General features: G+C 59.4%; 1 protein-coding gene across 3 annotated transcripts in view; it reads right to left on the bottom strand.

The window, feature by feature from the left end:
* The window catches only part of SPNS3 (SPNS lysolipid transporter 3, sphingosine-1-phosphate (putative)), a 48,873-nt gene extending 28,018 nt beyond the window's left edge, over positions 1 to 20,855 (bottom strand). Inside the window, exons 1-8 of one of the 3 annotated variants that reach the window (XM_089318244.1) lie at positions 20,602 to 20,855; positions 17,664 to 17,729; positions 11,638 to 11,774; positions 10,986 to 11,137; positions 10,352 to 10,418; positions 9,182 to 9,330; positions 8,300 to 8,452; positions 1,551 to 1,740 (exon numbers count right to left, since the gene is read on the bottom strand). In XM_089318244.1, the coding sequence (XP_089174370.1) occupies positions 1,551 to 1,740; positions 8,300 to 8,452; positions 9,182 to 9,330; positions 10,352 to 10,418; positions 10,986 to 11,137; positions 11,638 to 11,774; positions 17,664 to 17,729; positions 20,602 to 20,788 (1,101 nt within the window). In that variant the 5' untranslated portion in view covers positions 20,789 to 20,855. Of the gene's footprint in view, positions 1 to 1,550; positions 1,741 to 8,299; positions 8,453 to 9,181; positions 9,331 to 10,351; positions 10,419 to 10,985; positions 11,138 to 11,249; positions 11,410 to 11,637; positions 11,775 to 17,663; positions 17,730 to 20,601 lie in introns of those variants that run through there. The other 2 variants (XM_002718858.6, XM_089318243.1) reach the window with 2 other exon arrangements.
* Between the last annotated feature and the right edge of the window lie 1,218 nt (positions 20,856 to 22,073).

The raw sequence follows: 22,073 nt of genomic DNA, 5'->3' as shown, positions 1-22,073 counted from the left end.
CTGATAAGCAGTGCTGATGCTGCCCGCAGCCACTCAGCCCCACTGTGCCACAACAGTGGCCCCCCAGCCAGCATCTCAACTACTAAGTCACAAGGCCTGGCCCAGGAGGTCCCTTCTTAAACTGAGCAAGCGACTTCAGGCAACACAACCCCCACCACACACACAGGCCAGGGCTTGCCAGGAAGGAAATGGGCCTTTCCCCCACCGGACGCTAGCTACATCCTGCCTCCCCCACACCAAAGCCACGGTACAGGGATCACCAGGCACATTGAGGCACCCTGGCCTCTGGGGAGCACGGGCTTTGGGGAGGTCTGAGGGTAAGGGTGCCAGATGGGGCAGACTACAGTGAGTGGGGGGCAGCAACAGAGGTGGCAGCCCCTCCTCAGCCCACCCAGGAGGGCACAAGGACACCAGGGAGGGGGGCCTGCCCACTGCCATCTACCTGGGCAGAAAGGTCCAGCTGGACAGGCAGCACTTGCATCAAGGAAGTGGGCAATGCCAAGGCCAACGCCAGAGATCCCAACCAACCCTCAAAAGTGTCTCCCAGCCCAGCATCCGGGCATCCGCCATGCACAGGCACTGACAGTGGCAAAACCAGCTCCAGATCCAGGCAGGTCATCCTTGGCCCATGTCCGGTCACCCCTCTCCGCCTGCTTGGCGTGGAGGGGTCAGAATGGCAGGTGCCCTGGGCGGGGAGGCGGGGATGAAGCACAGAAGATGGAACAAGGAGAGCAGGAGCAGCCTAGAGCCCCCTCTCCCCAGCGTAGCTTTCTGGGCCTGGACAGAGCCATGATTTGGGAGCAGCGCCAGTGTCCTGACGAGAGGAGGTTGACACGTGGGACTAGGAAAGCGGCGGGATCTGTCGTGGGCGGGAGAACAGCAGAGCCGTTGTTTGTGCATTTCCCAGCACAGCCAGCTCGGTGGACCTGGCCACACCTGCGAGGGCATCCGGGCCCAGTGCCATGCCGCAGGGTGCGGGTGGGGCACCAGTCCGTCCGGCTGCAGCCCCGGAGAGGTGGCACTTTCCCCTTGGCAGGGACAAGCAGGGCTGGGGCCCTGAGGGGCAGGGACTCCACTGCACATAGCAATTCCCGGATCCGGCCTTGACCTGGGCTCCCTGTCTGGGGACTCAGCCCCTTGCTGTCTGATGGCACCGGACGAGAGCACATGTTCTGCCTGTGAGGAGCACTAAGGCTCTTGGCGCAGGCACAGGCACTGGTGCAACGGTTAAAACAATGTTCTGGAGGCTTGAGTCCCGGTCTGCTTCTGGTCCAGCTTCCTGCTAATGCGCATCCTGGGAGGCAGCAGGTGATAGCCAAATGCTTGGGTCCCTGCCATCCACATGGGAGACCCGGATTGAGTCCCAGGCTCCTGGCTTGGGCCTGGCCCAGTCTTGGCTGCTGCAGACAATTGGAGAGTGAACCAGTGGATGAAAGATCTCGATCTCAATCTCTCTCCCTCAAATAAATTAAAAATACAAAAATATAAAGATGGAATTTGTTACACGGGCACTACCTGCCCAGCCCACCTCCCACAGGGCCCTCACTTACATAGGAGGCCAGCAGGGAGGTCGGGGCCAGGACGAGAGCCAGGTAGAGGCAGGGGGCCGTGGTAAGCAGGCTGGAGGCGCAGATGAGGGGCTCAGCCCTCGCATTGACTTTCTTGTACCTCCTCGAAGCCTCTGCCCCCAGGACGACCCCAATGATGCCGGTCACGACAGTCAGTGCCCCAAAGATTAGGCTGATGAGAAAGAGCAGGGAGAGTGTGGTCAGGTGCATGGGTTCAGGATGGGGCCCGTCATCCCTGCCCCTTCCCGTGTCTTGACCCAGGCCCAGGTGCACAGTCCGGCACCCACGGAGAGTGTGGCTGGTGGCAGCAGCCTCACTACCTCGCCCCCTCCCTCCTGGTGCTCCGGGGGCCTTGAGACCTGGGCCAGGGACCCACGCCCTCCTGCCTACCCCATCCCCTTTCCTGCCTCATCCTGGGGCAGACGCTGGTGGTGCTGGTGATCTTCGTAGCACCCCTGGGACCTCCCCGAGCCTCTCACCACCCCGAATGTCCCCATCTAGAAAGCCTCATCCCAGGGTCTCCCCGAAGGGAGTGAGTGGAACCACACTCTGAGCACCTGTGATGGCCCCGGCCATGGGCTGGGCACTGCTCGCAACCTCCCTCCCTGAATCCACCCTTCCTCTCCCACCCCCTCCAGGCTCCTCATCCTGACCTCACCGCCTGCCCACTTCTGCCTACACCCACTGCACCTCCACGGGGCTCCTCCTGGGGAGACCATCCCTTCAAAGTCCCCCGGGGCCAGCATATGGCACAGCAGGTCAAGACACTACCTGCGACCCCCGCATCCCAGATGAGCACCAGTTTGTGCCCCGGCTGCTCCTCTTTGGATCCAGTTCCTGCTAATGCACCTTGGAAGGTGGCAGAAGATGGCCCAAGTGGCCAGGTCCCTGCCACCAAAGTAGGAGACCCTGATGGAGCTCTGGGCTCCTGGCTTTGGCCTGGGCCAGCTGTTGTGACCATTTGGGGAGTGAACCCAGCAGATGGAAGATTTGCTCTGTCTCTCCCCACCTCTCTCTCTGGGAAGGAAGGAAGGAGGGAGCAACCCACCCCCGGACAGTCTCCCGGAGGGTGCTCTGTGAAACACGGACCTGCCCACGTCCCTGCCTACCTGCCTGAGGCTCCCCACCGGCTCTCACACCCCCACCAGACACAGTCCCATCTCTGGGTGGCATGTGTGTTCCATCACAAGCTGACCCTGGCACGCCTCAGCCCCAGGCCTCAGCTCTATGCCCCTCTTCCCCCAGGTGAGGTGCTGTCTGTGTCTGATTCTCCGCCTCGTATGTTCACTCCTCCAACTGGAACACCTTTCACAAGTTCTTCCACCCACCAAGCTCCTACTCATCCTTCAGGACCCATCACAATTGTCCCCTCCTTGGGGACGCCTTCCCCTCGTCCCCTGCTGACTGCTCCACGCTCGTCAGTTTCCCTAGCACTTCCTGTGTCTCTGTCCTCGATGTCATTCCCGGCCCGTGAGTTCCTGGAGAACAGCGGCCGCGCTTGGTTGACTTCCTTGACTCTATGCTGGGAGCACAGAGCTGGAACGCCAGAAACATGTGGGTTCACAGAGTCCCTCCCAGAATTCCCGAGTGGACAGACGAGGAAGGCAAGGCCGAGAAAGGTTAAAGCCAAGGTTACCCAGGTAGTCAATGACAGAGCCAGGATTCCAATGCACACCTTCACCTGCTCAGTCCTCCCAAGTTTTTATGTTTAAGATTGATTTAGTGGAGGGGGGGGGGGGATTGGCACTGTGGAATAGCAGGTAAAGCCGCCGCCTACAGTGCTGGCATCCCATATGGGCACTGGTTCGAGACCCGGTTGCTCCACTTCCCATCCTGCTCTCTGCTATGGCCTGGGAAAGCAGAAGATGGCCCAATTTTTTATAAATATTTATTTATTGGGGCTGGTGCTGTTCTTAAAGCCACTGCCTGCAGCACCAGCATCCTGTATGGGCGCAGGTTCAAGTCCTTGCTGCCCCACATCCAATCCAGCTCCCTGCTAATTCACTTGGGAAAGTAGTGGAAGATGTCCCAAGTCCTTGGGCCCCTGAACCCACATGGGAGACCTGGAGGAAGCTCCTGGCTCCTGGCTTTGGTCGGTGCAACTCTGGCCATTGTGGCCACTGGGGAGTGAACCAATGGATGGAAGCTCGCTTGCTCCCTCTCTCTCTCTATTGCTCTTTGTAACTCTTTCAAATAGATACATCTTTTCTTAAAAAAAAATGTTTATTTATTTCCTTGATAGTCAGAGTTACAGAGTTACATCTGGTTCACTCCCTAGGTGGCCCCAACTGCAAGGGCTGAGCCAGACTAAAGCCAGGAGCTTCTTCAGGGTCTCCCACATGGGTGCAGGGGCCCAAGCACTTGGGCCATCTTCTACTGCTTTCCCAGGAGCATTAGCAGGGAGCTGGCTTGGAAATGGAGCAGCCAGGACTCAAACCGGTGCCCATGTGGGCATTGCAGGCAACAGCTTCGCCCACTGCAATGCCAGCCCCCAAGCATCCTCCTAAAGGAGTTCAGAGGGACAGTGGGAACCAGGACCAGCGTGAACTCTCAGAAACACAAATCACACTGGGACCTTTGCAGCCCTCCCTGCGACCCTCTGACAAGCTCCGGGCCAGCACTGACAGCCCCACCAACATTGCCCTCCCCTCCTTCACTTTGCACCAATGCCAGAGTCCTCTAAACCCACCCTGTGCTTTGCAGCTTCCCTATCGGGGTCCCCCCACCCCAGCCAGGCACCCCTCCCAGACCTAAATGCTTTCTGAAGCAGGTGGCATGGCCAGCGCCCTGCAAAGCAGGTGCAACCATGACAGGTACAAGCCGATGGTTACCAACAAATGAGAGAAACAACTCTGGGGCCAGCATTGTTGTCACAGCAGGCTAAGCCTCTGCTCGCGATGCCAGCACCCCACATCAGAGCACCAGTTCAAGCCCCAGCTGCTCCGCTTCCAATCCAGCTCCCTGCTAATGCATCTGGGAAGGCAGCAGAGGATGGCCCGAGTGCTTGCGCCCCTGCATCCATGTGGGAGACTGGAATGGAATCCTTGGCTTCAGCATGGCCCAGTCCCAGCTGTTGTGAGCATTTGGGGAATAAAACAGATGATAGAAGATTGTGTGTCCCTCCCTGTCACTTTTTAAAAACTTAGAGAGAGAGAGAGAGAGGGAGGAAGGAAGGAAGGAAGGAAGGAAGGAAGGAAGGAAGGAAGGAAGGAAGGAAGGAAGGGAAGGAAAACTCTCCTCTAAGCACCTGCTGTGAGATGCACACCCTACAGGCTGAGGTTCATTCTCCTACCCCATCCCCTCGGTGCATGGAAAGAGTGTGTGGCCCAGAGAGGGCAGGAACTTGCCTGAGGTCACACAGCCCCTCAAAGGCAGAGCCAGTGCCTCCCGGCCCTCTGCCTGCCAGACGGAAGCAAGCAAGTCCTTGGGCAGCTTAGAGGCCCTCACCGAACCTTCCCGGCCTTCCAAGTGGTGCCAGGCTCCAGCTCAGCCCAGTCAAGTGACCCAAATGCCAGATGAATGCTGTCCTGGGCCAAACGGCCTTGGCAGGTTCTTGGCGTCTCTGTGAGCCTTAGGGTTGATTAGTCAAGCAGGCCAGCAGCCTGGCAGGGAACATGCTGCAGCCACCAGTCTTCTCCTTTCCTGCCACCCACACGAGGCCTTAGATTCTCAGGGGCAACGGGGCCCGAAAGGCCTGTGATTTCTACGCTGCTGCCCTGCACAATGGCGCGGCCAAGTGGCTGTGCAAGCTGCACTTACATGCCCCCACAGGTGGGAAACTCACTACCTACCCCATGTAGCGCCTTCCATCTGGGCCACTTCAGTACTGAGTGCTAGAATCCCACACAGGGCAGCCTCCTGCCCCTGCTCCAAGCACCCATGGCTCCTCCTAACTGAGGAGGGTGCAGAACCCCACCGCCAAGACCTTCTGCCCCCCTGTGCTCAACTCAGCGTCAGCCCCCAGGCTGTCTCTGCATCGTGACCTCTCAACCCCGTGAACGTGGCCAGCTGCACAGAGCGGGACTTGGTAGCTGGGATTAAGGACCCTGGCATGGAGAGACTGTCCTGCACGATTCAGGAGAGCTCTGAATGTGATCTCAAATGTCGGCCGTGGGGCCGGCGCCATGGCTCAATAGGCTAATCCTCCACCTTGCGGCACCGGCACACCGGGTTCCAGTCCCGGTTGGGGCGCCGGATTCTGTCCCGGTTGCCCCTCTTCCAGGCCAGCTCTCTGCTATGGCCAGGGAGTGCAGTGGAGGATGGCCCAGGTGCTTGGGCCCTGCACCCCATGGGAGACCAGGAAAAGCACCTGGATCCTGGCTCCTGCCATCGGATCAGCGCGGTGCACCGGCTGCAGCGGCGGCCATTGGAGGGTGAACCAACGGCAAGGGAAGACCTTTCTCTCTCTGTCTCTCTCACTGTCCACTCTGCCTGTCAAAAAAAAAAAAAAAAAATGTCGGCCGTGGAGGGAGGCGGGAGACTTAAAAGAGAGACCGAGGAGACAGGGATGGCAGCGATGTGGCCGCAAGCCCATGAATGCCGGCAGTCACCAAGGAACTGGCCAGGCCGGTTTGTCCCCCAGCGCCTCCAGAGGGAACCCAGTCCTGCTGATGCCTTGATTCTGTCCCAATGACACCATTTTCAACTTCCGGCCTCTAAAATTATGAGACGGTCTGGCGCTGCGGTGTTGGGGTGAAGCCACTGCCTGCAGTGCCAGCATCCCATGTGGGTGCCAGTTCGAGTCCCTGCAGCTCCACTTCTGATCCAGCTCTCTGCTATGGCCTGGGAAAGCAGTAGAGGATCGCCCAACTTTCTAGGCCCCTGCACCCATGTGGGAGACCTGGAAGAAGCTCCTGGCTCCTGGCTTTGGCCTGGCCCAGCACTGGCCATTGTAGCCATTTGGGGAGTGAACCAGCAGATGGAAGACCTCTCTCTCTCCCTGCTTATTTCTGTCACTCCGCCTTCCAAATAAATACATCTTAAGAGAATAAAAATAAAATATGAAAAAATTTCTACTGACGTAAGTGACCACATCTGTGGTCGTTTGTTAACCAAAGGAAGCCAACTCACACTCCCACGTGTGGCCAAATCCAGGAGCCAGGTTGCGCTTCTTCCAAGTCTCTCACATGGGTGCAGGGGCCCAAGCACTTGGGCCATCTTCCACTGCCTTCCCAGTCCATACCAGGGAGCTGGATGGAAGTAGAGCAGCCGGGACTCGAACCCGCGCCCATAGGGATGCCAGCGCTACAGGAGGCCGCATCACCTGTAACACCACAGCACCGGCCCCTGTGCTGCACTTCTTCAAGCTGCTATGGGGATCACCCAGTCTTCACCTCTGGAGGGAGAACCACCCGGCCACAGAGCCAGGATGCACATCCCAGCCTCGTTCCACGAGCTCACTCCCAAGCGCTCCGTGAGCGCCTCCTGTGAGCTGGGCGGGGAGACAGATGCGTGAAGATTAACCACAGGAGGTGTGCAGGGCCAGCAAGCTGCAGAGGGGCAGAGCACCAGCTTCGGAGTCCAGTGGGCTTGGGTCCTGGCTTTGTCACTGCTCAGCTATGCGACCTTGGACCAGCTCCTTAACCTCTTTGATCTTCCCTCTCCTCCTTTACAAAGCAGAAATAATAGGAATGCCTTCCACGAGAGGTTCTTCATGGACAGTGCTTGGCCCGCTGCCTGAACCAAGTCTCAGTTTACTGAGTGATGAGGAGATAAGGAGACGGGCGCAGAGGGCACTGCTGGGGCACACGCGCGGACCAGCGAGAGGCCAAGGGCATCCTGGAAATTACATGAGGCCACGCTGGGTGCCAGGTAGAGGTGAGAGACGAGGCTGCTGGGAACCCCGCAGGGCTGAATCCCAGAGAAAGAGGGGTCTGCAAGGAGCCCCAAAAGCACCAACCAGATCGGAGGAGCAGGAGACAGGGATGGAGGGCTTCACAGAGGAGGAGACAGGATGGAAAAGCTGTCCTTGAGCCCGCATCAGGGGGTTGCTGGGGTCCTGGGGGAACTGAGTCAGGTGGCAGGGACAGAAGCGGAGCACGGGGTGGGGAGGGCATGGGTGTGGCAGTTAAATGCCCCTTGGGCTGCCCGCATCCCCTGTCTGGGAGCTGCGTGGCAGCCCCACCCCAGCTTCCAATCCCAGCTTCCGGCTGCTGTGCACTCTGAGAGGCGGCAGTATCTGGGGCTGAGTTCCAGGCTCCTGGTTCCAGCCTGCTCCAGCCCTGCCACTCGGGGAGCGAGCCAGCGGATGGAAGATGTGTCTCGTTCTTTCAGGCTTGCAAGTAAATGGAAAATAAAGAAATAAAGCTTGTGAAAGAGGAGAACAGGAGGACAGCTGGGCAGGAAGTGGGGGCCGGCCGCTCCTCACCCTCCCAGCGCCTCCCAGGAGGCACGGAACAAAGGAATGCAGCCCCTGAACCGGAGAAGTAAGGAGGTCTCCTGGGCCTCGATTTGCAATCTGTAAAATGGGCTCCCTTCCTGTAAGACACCAGGGGCCCCTCCCAAGGATGGATTTCTAAGGCTCCCATCTCCCGGGTCTCCCAGAAGCCTCAGCCTCTCCCCGACCAATGTGTCCCGGACGCCCACAGCAGTCCCAAGACGGGGAAGGCAGGGATTTTGACCCAGAGCGAGTGAAGGAGGGCAAGGCCCTGGCCCCCAGCTCCCGAGCAGGTCTCCCCCCACGTGCCCAGGAAGACTGGGTGCAGGGCTCGCGGCCTCCGACAGCGCCTCACCTGTCCTGGCTGCCGCACGGCTCCTGGAGGCAGGGAAGCTGCAGCCCGTGAACCACCCGGGCTTCGAACAGAAACTTGGGGGCCCAGAAGCCCAGGGCACCCGTCACGAAGGCCATGGCTGTCACCCCGAGGGTCGACCACACAAAGCTCCGGCTGCAAGAGAGGGTGCCCATGGGGGTCACATGAGGACTTGGGGCTCCAGGGGCCCGTCCACACCTTCACCCCCTCGGGAACTCAGGTCCCACAAGCTCATGCCTCTGGATCTTTCCCAACGCACCCTGCCTCCAGCCTCCCTGATGCCCCTGGGAGCCTCCCTCCCATCCCCCCCCCCCACACACACACACGTAGAGCCTCAATCCAGCACTGCATGCTCGGGGGAGCTAGCCCCACCTGGGAACCAAAGCAGGTGAGCCCTGCCCACACCCTACGTTGCACCCATCACGGAGCCTCGGACTCAGCAGAACTCCTGCCTGCCCCAGCCCGCACCCCAGGCCTGGCACAGAGGACAGTGCCCTCCCGTGAGCCCTGGCGAGGCCTTGGCCAACTCCCAGCAGCCCAGTGAAGCAGGCAAAGCTGGAGGGAATGGGGAAAGTGAGGCTCCGTGTCTCCGGCTCACTTGGGGGCGTGGCAAGGCAAAGCTGGCGCTCATACCACCTGCCATTCTCCTGGCCCTTGTTTGCCACATGGATAGGTGACTGGGACTAAGTCCAAGTAAAGGAGGTGCATCTCAGATGTGAATGGGAACGGAGAGGAGGAAAAGAGCTGTGAACACTGGGACAACCAGGGAGGGCTCCCCGGAGGTGGAGGCATGGAAGTCAGTGGTGTGGGGCAGACAGAGAGGTTTCTGTGGCTTGCAGGGATTGGGGGGGCAGGGTCACTCACTTTCTCCCCAGGTATCTGACGTCCTCACACCAGCTGCTCCTTGGGCCCCCCGGGGCCACTGTGTCCTGCCCTTCAGCAGCTCCCCGGGGTGGGTCTGGAACCAGCAGGATAAGCAGGATCAAGGCCACCGCCTCCAGGCATGGCAAGATCTGGGGACAGAAGGGCCCAGGAAGCTCAGGGCTACACGCCGTGCAGCCCAGGAGACCCTGGGGTGACCAGCCAGGGTGCCAGAACACAGAGTCCAGGCCTCCATTCCCAAGTGTGGGTTATGCCCAGAGCAGGCCATGACGCTGTTTCTCAAGCCCTCCCAGCCCCTGGGCGGGGAGCATCACCAGACCCGAGACAGTTAAGAACAGGATCCGTACTGCTGCCCCAAGAACCGGCCCTCTTCTTGGCTCGTGCCTCCAACGGCCACGCCGGTCCTGCCCTCGCAGGCTCTCCTGGGGGCCCCTGCTCATACCCCAAGGACGGGGATCTCACTACCTGCCCAGGCAGCCTTCACAGTGTTCACACCAGGAGAAAGTTCTTACTCAGCCAGGTCAGACCTGGCCCCTCACCACACACCCGGCCACAGGCACCCCCCTGCCTTCCACGGCCCCAGACGCCGGCTCCCTCAGCGCCGGGGCCCAGCAGAGACCTGCACGCAGGACCAGACCCCAGCCCCCTCTGGCACTGACTCCTTCCCCCAAGTAGTGCCATCCCCACCTGAGTCTCGGCCAGTGCTGCTGCCCCGATGGGGCCCAGGTGTGTCCCCAGCTGTCCTGGCTCCAGTCCCCAAGGAACCCCTGCCGTCGATCTTTAGGGGCTTATTGTGTGCCCTGGCCCTTGACTAGAACCTTCCCATCCCTTGTCTCATGAGCCCCGAAGGATTCATAGGCAGCACTTTCTACCCCCACTTCCCAGACAGACAAACTCCCAGGAGGGAGGCGACTTGCTTACAGTCACACCATCCCATAAACCGAGCAGGGCCACAATTGCCACAGCCCGTGCTGCGCGTGAGGGTCTGCAGGTCCACAGCTGCTCATGTCAGACCAGCCCCTACGGCGCCCCCCTGTCTGAGCACCCCCCGCCCCGGCACCAGGCCAAGCGGTCAAGGCCACAGCAAGGCTGGAAAGTCCCTGCCAGCCCGGGGGGAAGCGAGGGAAGAGGAGGAAAGGAAGCCGGACTCACCCGGAGGGCCCAATGCCAGTTCCCGGTCAGCTCCGCCACAGCCGACCCCAGCACGTAGCCCAGACCACTGTGATGGAGGGACCAAGAGGCGGCAGTGAGAGCAGGAAGGAGGGAGGCGCGCCCAGGGCCAGCCCACGTGCGGGAACCCCGGCACTGCCACAGTGAGCACGGGGGGTCCAGATGGCCCCTGTCCCTGCTGAGCCGGCAGTGGCCTCTGGCTCCGGGCCCACCCTGTAGCGCCACTCTCCCCCAGTCTGAGGACTCCCACCCCACACCCCTCACCAAATGCTCGGCCCTGCCCGAATCAGGCAAGCTTAGGAGCCCCGGGTCAGGTCTCAGGGACCTGACTGTGAACCCTACGCTGTCCCACCTGGAAGGGATGCAGGGCCAGGCCCTGACGCTCCGCCCCTCACCTCCCAGGAGGGCTGGTCCCTCTCTGCACAAGCCACGCGGCCTTCCTCACTCCTGCCAGGAGCAGCCCCGTCTACAGATAGGGAAACTGAGGCTCGCAGCAGCAAAGCGAGGTGGTGAGGAAGGGGTAGCGTTGGGATCCAGGTCCCAGCTCATCTCCTGCCCCAGCTCCCTTGGCCCCCCGTTCACCGCCTGGAGAAGGGGCTCCGGGGCTGCCACCAACCTTCCAACAGGGATGAAGATGTAGAAGATGGCCAGCACTCGGGTCCGCTGGTCCCCCGCGAACAGGTCGCCCAGGACGGTGGGTGCGATGGTGGAGTAGCTGGCCGCGCCGGTGCCCACGGCCCCCCGCGACAGGAAGAAGAGCCAGGAGTACTGGGCAAGGGGAGCCAAGACCACGGGGAGGTCAGAGATCGCCCCCGCCCCAGGGCAGGGGACCCAAGGGTTTGTCACAGGGGCTGAGGGGACAATTTGCAGGCACAGGTACCTCACTCCTCTCTCCACCCCATGTTCCCAGCATCACACGGGCGCCCCCTGCTGGTGCCTGCAGCCACCGCCTGCCCCACGGGGCAGTGATGGGGGGAGGAGGAGCCCCTCTGGGCCTGGCCTCTGCTAACCAGGACAGTTCCCCAAGACGGTAGAGCAGGAAATGAAGCCAAGGGTGGCGGCAGCAGGTGCAAGAGAGGAAGCCTCCTGTTAAGAAAGGCCAACGGCTCTGCCCAGCTGGGGCCCGGGGGCTGTGCTGTGGCCTCTTCCCCCAGCGCCTGAGCCAGGAGTGAAGCCGAAGATCCCCACCTGGCTCTGCCAGGGCTGCAGCAGGGAGGAATCTGGGGCAGGGAGGTCCCAGGGGCCTGGGCAGTGGTGTGGGCACCCACCTGGCAGGGGATGAAGGAGCTAGAGAGGCCAGCCCCTGACCACAGCAGGACCCCGAAGATCAGCGTGGCCTTGCGGCTGTGTCGGTCGCCCAGGTAGCCAAACACAGGTGCAGACAACAGCAGGCAGCCGATGAAGACTGCAGGGGACACACGAGGGGGGCAGCTGGATCCTCCACAACAGTGGGCAGGCAGGCAGCCCCTGCCCCGGCTCCAGCGCCCCCAGCTGGTATCAGGGCAGTGGGCCCCAGCACGCAGAGGAAAAGCTGAAGTGACTCTCACAATCCTCGCACAACCCACAACCGGAGCGCAGGGCATGCGGGCGGGGCCAGCTCCAAATGCCAGCTCTGCTGCTTGCTCACCGAAGCTTCCATCGCCGCCACCCCCTACCCCCAAGCTGGGGAAAGGGCGGAAGAGGAGTAGATGGAGCCCCTGGTGTGAACGGAGGCCGGCTTGCTGGCTTGACAAGCCTGTGTCCACCCTGCGAGCCTGGCTCTTGCGAATGCTCTGATTGCCCCCTCAGACACCTGGCTGGGGGCAGGAGTAAGCAGGAGCGGAAGGGCAGCTCGGGGTGTGGGGCAGCAGGTGAGGGCGGTTTAGAACAGGGCCCAAGCACCTGGGCCATCCTCCACTGCACTCCCGGGCCACAGCAGAGAGCTGGCCTGGAAGAGGAGCAACCGGGACAGAATCCAGCGCCCCGACCAGGACTAGAACCTGGTGTGCCGGCGCCGCAAGGCGGAGGATTAGCCTAGTGAGCCGCGGCGCCGGCCTCTACACCAGGTTTAAAAGTAAATCCTGACTAATGCTGACTGCCGGACTGAGATGTGTTCACTATTCTGTGAGGACAGTAACACCACCACGTGGTCGCTTGATCATACACCTTTACCACACGGACAGGCTTCTGTCCCTTTAAATAAAACCACCCCCACCCCCACTTGGAGAATGGTGCGTCCTTGCCTCCAAGCTGGGAGGGTCATCAGCTCTGCCCCCTCCCCACCAAGCCCTACCCCGAAAGGGCCTTAGGCTTCAGACAGCCACACCCAGCACTGGAGGCTGGTGTTCATGATTGACATTTCCTGAGTCCAGTGACCATCCAGACACTCCCAGCTCAGCTTCCAGCCCCGCCCCACTCCCCCCACAACAAGCCCTAGTAGTGGGTTGAGCCATAGGCAATTGAGGAAATTAGGCCAGTTTTGACCTACAAAACCAGCACTGTAATACGGTTCAACCCAGTGCTCCACAGAGAGTCTTTGGTGTCGATTGCATTTAACATTGTAACAGGCCTACTCCAGGAAGGCTGTATCAATTTTCACCCACACAGAAGTAGGAGCCAGCACCCCTGCAGAAACTGGATCGCCAGCCGATTCATCTTGTTCACCTAACGGTGGCAAACAAACGGCGTCTCACCGACCTTAGGATCTGCACTGCCCTTACTCCCCGGGAAAACTTGAGCAACAGTTCCAGTGTTTGCCTTCTACATCGGCCCCATCCTCTTCTGGCCTGCTGTTGCATGGTTTTTGTTTTGTTTTGTTTTGTTGGAAAAGCAGAGGCAGACAGATGGAAATCTCCATCCACTGGTTCCCTTCCCAAGTGCTTACAACAAAAGCAAAGCTAAGCCAGGCTGAAGCCGGGAGCCGGGAACGCCATTCCCATATGAGCGGCAGGGACCCAAGCACTGGAGTTATCGCCGGGTGCTGGTGGGCATTAGCAGGAGGCTGGAGTTGGGAGCTGGAGCCCAAGCATTCTGATGTGCAACAGGGGCATTCTAACCACCGGGCTAAACGCGTACTCCCTGGGGGTTGGCTTTAATCTATTTGGGAAACAATTTATCCTAGTCGTTCATATTCATTTTAAGGATTGAAAAGTTCTAGACCACTTGGGTTCGAGTCCTGGCCCACTACATTCTAGTTATTGTGACCTTGGGCAAATGTTTAACCTTCCATGTTCCCCTTTTATCAACCACATAATACTAGGGGCTGGCAAATGCCAGCATCCCATATGGGCGCTGGTTCAAGTTCCCACTACCCCACTGCCAATCCAGCTCCCTGCTAACGCACCTGGGAAGGCAGCAGCAGATGGCCCAAGTGCTTGGGCCCCTGCACACACATGGGAAACCTGGATGGAGTTCCAGGCTCCTGGCTTCGGTCTGGCCCACACCAGCTGTTGCAGCCATTCGGAGGGTGAACTTTAAGATTTTATTTATTTGAGAGGTAGAGTTACAGACAGAGAGAGGAAGAGACAGAGAGAAAGGTCTTGGCTCACTCTCCAAATGGCTGCAATGGCTGAGCTGATCTGAGCCAATCCAAAGCCCTATGGTATGCTGGGGCTGCAGGCCAAGGCTTTAACCTGATGCGCCACAATGCCAGCCCCTGGAGGGTGAACTTTTTTTTTTTCCTAAAGTTTATTTATTCATTTGAAAGTCAGAGTTACACAGAAAGAGAAAGAGAGGCAGAGAGAGAGGTCTTCTATATGCTGGTTCACTCCCCAATTGGCTGCAACAGTCAGAGCTGTGCTGATCCGAAGCTAGGAGCTTCCTCCAGGTCTCCCACATTGGTGCAGGGGCCAAGGACTTGGGCCATCCTCTACTTCTTTCCCAGGCCATAACAGAGAGCTGGATTGGAAATAGAGCAGCCAGGACTCAAACCAGTGCCCATATGGGATGCCGGCACTGCAGGTGGCGGTTTATCCACTACGCCACAGCGCCAGCCCCAGGATGAACTTTTGAAGCACCTTCCATCCAGTGCCTGGAAGATCTGTTTCTCTCTGTAACTGTCTTTCAAATAAATACATAGCCGGCCCTGTGATGTAGCAGGTAAAGCCACCACCTGCATATGGGCGCCAGTTCTAGTCCCGGCTGCTCCACCTCTGATCCAGCTCTCTGCTATGGCCTGGGAAAGCAGTAGAAGACGGCCCAAGTCCTTGTGTTGTTTATGCAGATCCTCATCACCCCGGGGTCATAAAATATTTCCCCCATCTTCTAGCACTCTCATGGGATGTGGGGGCGGGTACTGCAGGATATGAACGCCTTAACTGTGCAGAGCCTGGGCAGCTGCAGGTGCCTGTCCTGAGAGCAAGGCAGGCAGTCCTCGTGCTCAGCATCTCCAAATCCAAATCACTTCCGTGACAAGGTGGCAGCAACGACCTCAGAGGCACTCTGGGGCAGACGTCTGGGATTGTGAATTCCGGCTTCAGCGAGTGCCATAAGCTCTCTGAACCTCAGTTTCATCACCTATAAAATGGGCCTAAGAAGAACACCTGCCTCCTAGGGTTGTCATAAAGGTGAGATGAGTTTATGTGGAAAACTCTTACATAGTGCCTGGCAGGTGGTAGAAACCAGTCAGTGTTTGTATTCAGTGTTATTAGTTAACGACTCCAGCAGCCTCGCTGGCCCTTGGAGGGCAGAGGGGCCCTGACCCCTGACGGCCTCTGACCTCGGGGTCCCTGGGGCCTCCAGGGGAGGGCCCAGCCCCGCATCAGGCTCCTGCTTCCCTCCCCTCCCTCACCCCCGCCACGCCTCCTCCCTATACCACCCTCCCTTATCAGGACCTTTTTGTAATAATAGCCCCGAGCCCCAGAGAAGGAAAGTGTGGACTCAACTGCCATTATCTGTTTAATCAAAGAGCCTGTGGGTGCTGGCCACGATACACAGGACAGGCAGCACCTGCTGCCAGCCCAGAGCCCCAGAGACCCCTGGGCCAGCAGAGCTCGTCCAGTCCAGCGCTCGCTCCAGGGACCCTTCGTCTTTTTTAAAATAAGGTCAAGGTTATGTGGGAGGCAGAGTGACAGAAAAGAGATCTCCTATCCTCTGGCTCACATTCACTCCCCAAATGTCCACAACAGCCAAAACAGGGCCAGGCCAAAGCCAGGAGCCCGGAACTCGACCCAGGTCCCCCAGACAGGAGGCAGGGACCCAGTGCCAGAGCCTTCGCCTGCTGCCTCCTAGGGTGGCCATTAGCAGGAAGCTGGAATCAAAACACATCAGGAACTCAAACTCAGGCACTCCACTATGGGATGTGGGCATCCCAGGCAGCATCTTAACTTCTGTACCAAACGCCCACCCCATGCCATCTTATATAAGAGACTCCAGGGGACCGGCTTGTGGCGCAGCAGGTTAGGCTGCTGACTGTAGCACCAGTATCCCATGTGCGCAACAGTTCAAGTCTCAGCTGCTCCACTTCTGATCCAGCTCCCTACTAATGCACCTGGGAAAGCCGCGGAGGATGTCCCAAGTCCCTGGGCCCCTGCACCCACATGGGAGACCCAGAAGAAACTCCTGGCTCCTGGCTTCAGCCTGGCCCAGCCATGACCATTCTGGCCATTTAGGGAGTGAACCAGTAGATGAAAGATTCTCTCTCTCCCTCTTCCTCTCTCTCTCTCTCTCTCTCCCTCTCCCTCGCAAATAAATAAAGTGAATCTTTAAAAAGTAAAGATAAATAAGAGACTGGAGCACCCACGAATTCTAATGTTCATGGGAATCCTGAAGCAGGTTTCCGGCAGACACCGAGGGACAACTAAGTTTCTTTGACACGGCTTTCATCTGAATCCCGGAGGCTGAAGACGAGCTCACTGAGTCACCGAAGGGCATCTGCCGCAGGTTCTAAGGAGCAAGCCAGGGCTGCCCCCGGCCTCAGCGGCTGCACCAGCCGCCCAGAATCTAAGAGAAGCGCTGGCTGCCTTCTTTCCAGCGAAGCGAATGTGTTGATGCCCATCGCTGATACCACTATCTCCCTTCTGAATGCTCCGTATAGATAAGCAACAGACTGCCGGGCACAGCCAGACAAGGCCTGGCCCCCTGCCACTGCCATGCGTCCGGAGGAAGGCCCCGTGTGTCTCTGCTCCCAGGACTCCCTGCAGAAGCCACGCCTCAGGGGGTCTCCCTGCTTGGTGCCCGGCAGGTTACCACAGCCCAGAGCCATGGATCCACATGGGGGTGCCTCTTTCGGCTCTGGATGGTAGAGAAGGGGAGAACGCAAGTAGTTGGGTCCCTACCACCCATGGGAGACCCAGACTGAGTTCCTGGCTCCTAGCTTGGCAGTTCCAGGCTTGGCAGGCAGTGGGAGCAAGTTTGCTGCAAAAGTAGTCAATTGTCTGCTTCTCTCAATAAAATCATGATAATTTCCCACCCTCCAATGGCCGCCGCGGCCGGCGCTCTGCGGCCGGTGCATTGTGCTGATCCAAAGCCAGGAGCCAGGTACTTATCCTGGTCTCCCATGCGGGTGCAGGGCCCAAGCGCTTGGGCCATCCTCCACTGCACTCCCGGGCCATCCTCCACTGCACTCCCGGGCCATAGCAGAGAGCTGGCCTGGAAGAGGGGCAACTGGGACAGAATCCGGTGCCCCGACCGGGACTAGAACCCGGTATGCCGGCGCCACTAGGTGGAGGATTAGCCTATTGAGCCGTGGCGCCGGCCCCTTTTTTCTTTTTAACTAAAAATGGTGGACAGGTGACCGTAAAGGGGACAGGGGGAGTGGATGCTGGCTCTCAGGTGAGAAAGGTATAGGCCTGGGGATCTGGATGCGGATCTCTCCAAACTCGGTGTTCGTGGTGCCCCTGGGAGCTTTGTCCCTTGGGGTATGCATACTCCAGTTCAGGAGCTGAGTTCTGAGCTGAGATGGGCTTGTGAGGTGGAGGGAGGGGACTGGGGGGGGGGGGGGGGCTTGAGGTGGAGGGAGGGGCCTTGAGGCAGAGGGAGGAGCTGTGTCCCGGTGGTTGCATTTGTCAGGTCTGTGAGAGGAACCTCAGGTCAGGAGTGTCGGGAGCACAGCTGAGCTTAACAAATGCAGAGGGGAGGAGACCCACTCCACATCACACCGGTGCCCAGGGCCTTTCCCACCCTGTCTCCCCCACTCGGCCCACACACCCCACACTCCAGGCCTCAGCCCCTGCTCTCCTCTCCTCCTCCCAGCCCCAGGTCCCACCCCTGCTCTGTGCCAGGGGACAGAGCTGGGCACAGAACAGCAGCCACTGAAAGACCCCGCCTCGGTGGACGCCCAGGGCCCCAGCCGCGGGGCCAGGCATGCCTGCCTTACCAGTCTGAAGCAAACCGGCGGTGCTGTCACTGAGCTGAAAAGACCTCTGCACGTCCAGCAGCACTCCTGTGGGCAGGGCGGCATTCCAGAGGTGAGAAGTGGCCTGTGCAGCCCATGGAGGCTGCTGCCCGCTCACGTGCACATGCACACATACACACACACATACTGAAGGTACCGACACCCACCTGTGTATGCACACACAAGCACGCACTCACAGACATACAGACACACATGCAGGACTTCACAAAGTTGGTGGAGGCACAGAGATTTCCCATAGCACTTAATACACCACCTAGAGCTGTAAAGCCACCACCTGCAGTGCCGGCATCCCATATGGGCGCTGATTCAAGTCCCAGCTGCTCCACTTCCGATCCAGCTCTCTGCTATGGCCTGGGAAAGCAGTAGAAGATGGCCCAAGTCCTTGGGCCCCTGCACCCGCGTGGGAGACCTGGAGGAAGCACCTGGCTCCTGGCTTCGGATCGGCACAGCTCCAGCCATTGCGGCCATTTGGGGGGTGAACCATCGGATGGAAGACCTCTCTCTCTCTCTCTCTCTCTCTGCCTCTCCTCTCTCTGTGTAACTCTGACTTTCATTTATTTATTAAAAAAATACACTTGCAGAGGCACAGACATACCAGAGCCTACGCTCATAGACACGTAAACCCAGGCTAGCACACACAGACTGAGGCGTACACAGAAAGTCGCGCATGCGTATCCTCACGCCCGGCTGCTATCACACGGTGGTCAGAGCAGCTGGCTGCACGGTGCACACCTACCCCACTGTGTAAATGGAAGCCCCTGGAGTTGTGCAATACAGCAGCCCAGCTCATGCACACAACACTCCCCCATGGAGGCACAGATCCAAGCATGAGCATGTACATGCAAAGACACGCAGCACCTGGCCTGCACACGTGTGCACACTAGCATGTTCTCCCAGAAGCACGAGCATACAGATGTGAGCAAGCACGCACGGAGCTTCCGGGACTTCGGTCCCTTCTCAGTCCCACGGCCCTGAGCGAGCTGAGCGCCTGCTCTGCACCCGCGGACCTCTGAGTTCCCTGCAAGATCTCGCTAAGCCGCAGGCTGGTGCAGTGGATGCTCAGCCTAATGCAGAGAGAAGTGAGCCCCTAGACACCAGGCTCTGCTCCCCGAAATCTCCTGAGGCCCTCAGTGGTATCTCAGAAAGGGCCAGTGTCGGCAGCACCTGCTCCTGTGGACCTTGTGGCTCTCCCCCTGTCACTGTCACTTTCATTAAGTGCGGAGATGGCCGAGAGGAAGGCCAGGAGCGGAGCACCTGCAGTTGTTATCCTAAGAGGCAGGGGCCATCATCATCCCCATGACGCAGAAGACGGGCTCGGGCTGCCCAAGGCCGCACGGCTGGAGCTGGGAGAGTTGGACCTCGAATGCCAGCCAGAGGCAGCACCACCGGGTGGGCGCAGAGGTCCCAGGTGGGCCCTGCAGAAGCACCCACGCCACGAAAGCCCAGCATCCACAGCTCCTTGACGGGGCGGCAGGCAGCTGAAGAGCGACAGCTCAGAGACGTGAAGCAAGAGACGTTTGTGGGGACATCTGGTCTGGGGCCGGTTGTCACAGCATCTCTGAATACAAGCTTCTATGCCCTTTTTCCTCGTTTAGTTATTTTTTAAAGATTTACTTATTTGAAAGACAGAGTTAGAGAGAGAGATCTTCCATCTTCTGGTTCACTCCCCAAATGGCTACAATTGTCAGGACTGGGCCAGGCTGGAGCCAGTAGCCAGGAGCTTCTTCCGGGTCTCCCACGTGGGTGCAGGGGCCCTACCACTTGGGCCATCCTCCACTGCTTTCCCAGGTCATAGCAGGGAGCTGGATCGGAATGGGAGCAGCCAGGACTCGAACCGGTGCCCATATGAAACACCAGCATCATAAGCAGCACACCACAATGCCTGCCCCCTTTCACCTGGTTTAATATTTACCTTATTTTATCTATTTTAAAGGCAGAGAGACAGGACTATAGAGAAACAGACAGAAATCTCCTATTTGCTGGTTCACTACCCAAATGCCCAAAGCAGCAGTGGGTGGGCCAGGATCTGGGAGGTCATTGCAGGCCCCCCACATAGGCGGTAGGAAGCCAAGTACTTGAGCTAGCTAACATCCCTGCCTCCCAAGGGACTCATCAGCATGAAGCTGGAATTGGGAGCAGAGCTGGGACTCAAATCTAGGCCTCCTGACATGGGACAGTGGTGTCTGAAGCAGCACCATCCCTGCTTCCCCAAAGGCCCACCCCTTAGTATTCTGGTTACTTATTTATTTGAGAGACATATAAAGCTCCCGGACGGCGATTCCCTCCCCGACAAGCCCACCAATGACCGGGCCTGGGCCCAGCTGAAGTAGGGAGCCAGGAATGCAATCCGGGTCTCCCACCAGGGTGTCCGAGCTGCAGGTCTGAACTCCTCCCAGGTCCCCGTGGGGGTGGGGAGGATGTGGTGTCCTCCCCACAGTGCGTTGTCAATCTTGAGTGAACAACGACAAAAGAAAAGCCCAGAGCTTGAATGAACAAGTGGCAGGAGCAAAGCAAGTTCAGCATCAGGCTCGCATGAATGCGTGCGTGATGGGAAGACGGAAGCAGGCACACTCCGAGCCCTGCAGAAGCAGGCAGCCTGCAGTCCTGGGGACAGACGCGGCCGCCAAGGGCTGCTCAAGGGCTGCCTCACCCAGCAGCTCCATCCAGAGCCTGGAAGCCATGGCCTGAGAGACCCCCTCCCCAGTCCCGCTGACCATATCCACACACCCTCGCCACGTCCCCGCGCCACACTGGCCGGGCCCCCTGGTAATTTGGGGCTGGATTGGGACCCTTGATCAATCCAGGGATGAGGTGTGCTCCAAGGAAACAAAGCGCTCCGGACAGAAGGCCACTGCGGCTGCTCGGCGGCCGGCCGCTGGGGTGGCCATCCCCTCCTCACCTGCGATGATGAACCAGTTCATGTAGTTCAGGAGGTTGATGTAGCAGAGAACGGCGGCAGCCACGTGCGCTCTCCAGCGGGGCAGGCTCCAGGGGGCACACTGCCCTGAGGCCCCGGAGTGCTTGCATGGCCCCAGGGACTGGCCCTGCAGCCCCTCTGGCCCAGGCTGGGGCTGCTCTGCAGACATCCCCCCAAGCTGGGCCAGCCTGAGGCTCGTGCCCAGGACCGCTGCACGGCTAAAGATACATCGGAAGGACACCGAGTCACTTCCTGTGGGTATGCAGGCTCCCGACCTCAAGGCAGCTGCTCTAACTGTTAGGCAGCCGACGGCAGCCTCGCCTGCGGGGTTTCACCACCCTCAGCCTGCTCTCGGGGAAGAGGGCTCCTGGCACCCCTGCTCTGGGTAACTCCGTGCTCCCTCGGGTCTAGCCTGTCACTGCAGGGCTGCAGTGTGCATGGGAGGCGCCCAGGACGGGAAGTGAGACAAAGCTCCCTACGCCCCACTCACGGAGACAGGGCCAGGCAGGCTGTAGGAGAGACACAGTGGGAGCCAGGCCTGGACCCGGCTCAGAGCAGCGGCCGGGCGTTGCACTCTACAGGCCTGGGATGACCTGCGCCTGCTCAGTACCTGCCTGCAGAAGCCCAGATGTGGGAGGCGACTGCCAGTGGGAGCCAATGCCCGCAGGCAAAGCTGAGGGCTGCCCTGCCCCCGTCCTGAGGCTCTGCACCTCAGAGGCCCCCGATATGTGTTCCTCTTTCCTAGAAATGCCCAGCTGGCGGTCCTGGGGACTCCTCAGCCAGGCTGGAGATACACGCCCATGTTACAGCTGCAAGAGAAGCCCCAGGAAGGCCACCTCTGGCCCCCAGGGGGAGGGCGAAGGAAAGTCGCCCTTGGGGGGGGGCACACAACGTCTGGCCCCCCACCCCAGCTTTGCACCTGCAGCCGCACAAGAGTGAGGGAGCAATGGTATCCTCAGGAGAAGCAGGTGGGGGGGGTTGTTTGTTTGTTTGTTTAATATTGTTTTTTATTTGACAGGCAGAGTTAGTGAGAGAGAGAGACAGAGAGAAAGGTCTTCCTTCCATTGGTTCACTCCCCAAATGTCCGCTATAGCCGGAGCTGTGCCGATCCGAAGCAAGGAGCCAGGTGCTTCTTCCAGGTCTCCCATGTGGGTGCAGGGGCCCAAGGACCTGGGCCATCCTCCACTGCCCTCCCGGGCTACAGCAGAGAGCTGGACTGGAAGAGGAGCAACTGGGACTAGAACCCGGCGCCCATATGGGATGCTGGTGCCACAGGTGGAGGATTAACCAAGTGAGCATGGCACCGGCCCTGCAGGTTGGGTTTGACCCTTTGCGTCTGGAGGATTTAAAGCAGCAACTCAGGGGGCCAGGGCGGTGGCATGGGGGTAAAACTGCCGCCTGAGTGCCGGCACCCGATATGGGCACCGGTTTGAGTCCTGGCTGCTTCACATCCA

Source organism: Oryctolagus cuniculus, chromosome 17 (assembly GCF_051225735.1).
Source record: "Oryctolagus cuniculus isolate XC-2025 breed Fujian yellow rabbit chromosome 17, ASM5122573v1, whole genome shotgun sequence".
In the NCBI taxonomy this organism is placed as follows: Eukaryota; Metazoa; Chordata; class Mammalia; order Lagomorpha; family Leporidae; genus Oryctolagus; species Oryctolagus cuniculus.
The sequence above is the reverse complement of the archived record's forward strand: the minus strand, read 5'-3'. Positions and strand labels throughout refer to the sequence as shown.